At 33.2% G+C, this 3,827-nt stretch overlaps 1 protein-coding gene across 1 annotated transcript in view; it reads right to left on the minus strand.

The window, feature by feature from the left end:
* LOC107633976 (putative protein NRT1/ PTR FAMILY 2.14) overlaps positions 383-3,827 on the minus strand; it is a 5,651-nt gene continuing 2,206 nt past the window's right edge. The window contains exons 2-5 of the mRNA XM_016337563.2: positions 2,975-3,063; positions 2,639-2,856; positions 1,822-2,393; positions 383-1,304 (exon numbers count right to left, since the gene is read on the minus strand). Of these exons, the coding sequence (XP_016193049.2) occupies positions 473-1,304; positions 1,822-2,393; positions 2,639-2,856; positions 2,975-3,063 (1,711 nt within the window). The 3' untranslated portion in view covers positions 383-472. The remainder of the gene's footprint in view (positions 1,305-1,821; positions 2,394-2,638; positions 2,857-2,974; positions 3,064-3,827) is intronic.

A 3,827-nucleotide genomic window follows, 5' to 3' on the forward strand; every position in this document is an offset into this window, starting at 1 on the left:
TCGAAAAGATCTTTTTAGTTTTATGCATGACCCCAAAAAAATCCTTAAATCTCAAGTATAATAATAAAAAGGCAATTATTTAAATGAAGATGGCAAAAATATCTTCTTATGAAGATGTTTTGTTTAAAAGTGTGGTTTATTTATTTAGCCACACTTTAAATAAAAATAACACTTTTATAAATATCAAAATCTAACCATACAATGCATCATCCAAAGATAAAAAAAAAATATATTCACATAAAGACAAATATAAAATCTTCATTGTAGTATCACCTAATAAAAAAAGAGCACTTTATTATTACATAAATTAGTCCACTCAAAATTTATAGAGAACACATACATATTGAACATTCTCACATGTGAATGCCTACTAATTATTAAGCATAATAATATAATAAGATAAACTTAATTAAACAAACACACACTACCATATATGTTTATGTTGATTGTTAAATTCTCTTTCTTGGTCCTCTCACATTGACCTTGTAACTTTGTAAGTATAGCGACGAGCACAGAAGATGAAATAGCACATATTCAACATCATGAACCCTGCAATGATGAAATAGAAATACTCCAACCTACCCTTATTAATATCACTATAAAGCCAACCATGTTGACCTCCTTTCTTGCCAGTGAAGTTATGCACAACATTTATTATAACATTGCTAAGGTTACTAGTAAATGACAAATTTAGACAAAGCAAAGAGTTGCTTATGCTTCTCATTCCCTCAGGTGATTCTCTATTGAAAAATGTAGTGTTGCCAACTTCTCCGAACACATGAATGCATCCAATTAGCATTGATTGAGGTGCAAGCCACAGGACTGACATTGGTGCAACCCCGTCCGGCGCGTCTAGGGCTATCGCGAGACGCCTCCTCCGGATTTCTACAAATCCGGCTACTATCATGGCCAATATCCCCGCGCCGTGTCCCAGCGAGACTCTCTGGAGGACCGTGAGGCCTCCTTCTTGTTTAGTGAGTTTCTCGAGGGCCGGCGCGAGGAGTTGGTCATAGATAGGGAGGCATACGCCGATTGTTAGCATTGTTATGACGGATACTGAGGCAGGGTGCATTTCAAAGTTGTGTGATAGGTGCCTGTCCATTTTGAGGGCTTGTGAGACTGGGAATATTGATTGTTGTACCACTGGAAGGAAGATTATGATGGTGGATATCCATATTGGTATCATTTTGAGCAAGCATTTCAGCTCTTCTACTTGTTGGATGCTGCATAGTCTCCATGGATCTCTTCTTGATTCATCCATGTTCATTTCATCTCCACCAATAAGAGCAGCCTTGTTTAGCCACCTAATAATGAAACAAATTCAAAGCAAATCAATGACAATACCAATTGCATGTGCAACTAACCCTGAATTATTATTATTATTATTATGGTATAGATCTAATTAGTAATTGTTGAGTGAATAGATGAGTCATATTAATAAGTAGCAATTGTTGATTGGAGTATATGTGCATGAAAAACAGAATTAGACCAAATCCAAACTCAAATTAAAACCAATTTAGGATTAGAGTAATTTTTTCTAATTTTATGCTAAGTATACATCAAAATTAGCTATTAAAGTTAATCATCAATATAAAATACAAGTTGAAATATAAATACATATTAAAAATAAATTAAACTACATATGTATTTATACATAAATATATTAGTTGATTTTGGTATACGAATAATATTTAAAAAAAAATAATGTAACACACAACTAATACCAAGGCAAACTTCAAAATTAAAATTGGGTTGTTAAATTAGTTCAAAATTTAAAATAAATATTTTTTTATTAACATGGAAAAAAAATATTTGACCTACCTGAAGTTATATGTAAGAGGTAGGTTTGGTTCTCCATCGTTCTGAAGCGGACGATCATAAAAAGCTTCCTGAGTTTCCAAATTAGGAGGCAAAGAAAGGTGGCGCTTGTGCACCGCCGCAACCACCACCTGAGCAATCTTAGAGAATATACTTCCCTGTGGCTTAACAAAATCATAAACCCTAGTCCCCGCAAAGAAAACAAAAATGGAAACCAACATAAACATAACTGGCAAACCATAACCAAGAGTCCAACTAACAGAATCCATGATGTAAACCAACAGAGTCTGGTTCATCAGCATGATCAATGTTTGTGTGGTGTAATACACATTAAAGAACCGTGTCGTTCCGCGCCGTCCATCGACCGTTGTCAAGTCGAATTGGTCGATGGCGAACGGAATGCTGCAAGGCCTGATTCCTCCTGTTCCTATCGACAGGAGGAATAGGCCTATGAGTAGGACGGTTAGTTGCAATGTTGTGTGCCCTTTGCAAACACCATCGAGTTGTTGTTGGAGAGTGCATGTTGTTGGATGAATGTGTGGCACCCATGTTGTTAGCATTACTACCACCATGCCCTAATCAATTTTTATCGCCAAATCTTATAATTAGCGACGGATGTAGAAAATTTGAATCGACAAAAATTATATATTATTGTGAATTTAATTTTGATGCGCCATCAGTGTATAATCATTTAAAACAATGGATGAAATTAGATGATGTGCATCAAAATCAAAATTTACTATCATAATGTAAGAATAAAATTTTTTATATTATATTATTATGATAATAGTAAATTAGTAAATATTAAATAAATAAATACCGTAAGACTGGCAAAGGATGCAATGGCAATTGTTGGGAATTTTCCTAAATAGGCATCAGCAAGAAAGCCACCAAGGACTGGAAGAACATTGGTGATGGCATACCAATTGTTAATGATGTTTGCAGCAAACACTTGATCCATGTTATAAACTTTCATCAAATATATTGTCAGGTTTGCTTGCATTCCAAATGTTGCCAACCTCTCAACAGTGTCATTCCCTATACACACATACACATATGTCAGTAATAATGCTAACTATATTAATTTCAGATTATGTATCTTTATCAATATAGAGACATATCAAAACTGTGACAAATTTTATGAGGCATTGCTTACCTAAGATATAAGGCATTGCTTTCCATCCAGGCTTCTTTGCCATCTGTCTTTCTTCGTCTAGCAATTTCTCTTGCAATGACGATTTTGACCTGCATTTTGTTGAACAGAGTAGTGAGCACACTCTTCTACCGTTCTCTCTAAGTAGCCCCATTATATTGTTTGTTTCTTTTTCTTGTTTGTGGTGATGAAATAAGAATGCTTGGGCAGAAAACATTGAAAGCTCTATACATTCTTTTATAGTAAAAATATCTAATTAAAATAATGGGGATGGCAAAATATCTCATATAAATAGCTTGTTTTCAGGGAGATTGATGACCTCAACAATAATGTCCATTTAACTGATCCTTTTGAATAATGTTCATCCAGAGTGTAAGAGAAACTTAGAGATCAATTATTTTTAGAATTTTTTTGTCATCATTTAATCGATATAAATACTAGAGAAAATGACAAATCGATCTCTGATTTTTTAGTCCACGGACATTTAAGTCCCTAAAAATTTTAAAATACATTTAAGTTATTGACCTCTTCAAAATCTGGATATATCAATTCCTGAGACTAATTTGTTCAATTTTAAAAAATCTCTCACATGTGCATCTATATCAACCTGGTCAATAAAACGGAAGTCACATTTGATTTTTCTGTTGAGTCTGATAGTAGCCAAGTAAACATAAAGGACAATATGTTTAGGTTATGAAAATGTCAGAAACTTAAATGTATTTTCAAATTCTTGAAGACTTAAATATCTGCAGATCAAAAGGTTAAGAACCTATTTGTCTTTTTCTCTAAATATTAAATTACTTTTAATAAATAAATTTTATTAATTCTTATTTATAAATTTTGAAAAATATAGGTA

Source organism: Arachis ipaensis, chromosome B03 (assembly GCF_000816755.2).
Source record: "Arachis ipaensis cultivar K30076 chromosome B03, Araip1.1, whole genome shotgun sequence".
Lineage (NCBI taxonomy): Eukaryota > Viridiplantae > Streptophyta > Magnoliopsida > Fabales > Fabaceae > Arachis > Arachis ipaensis.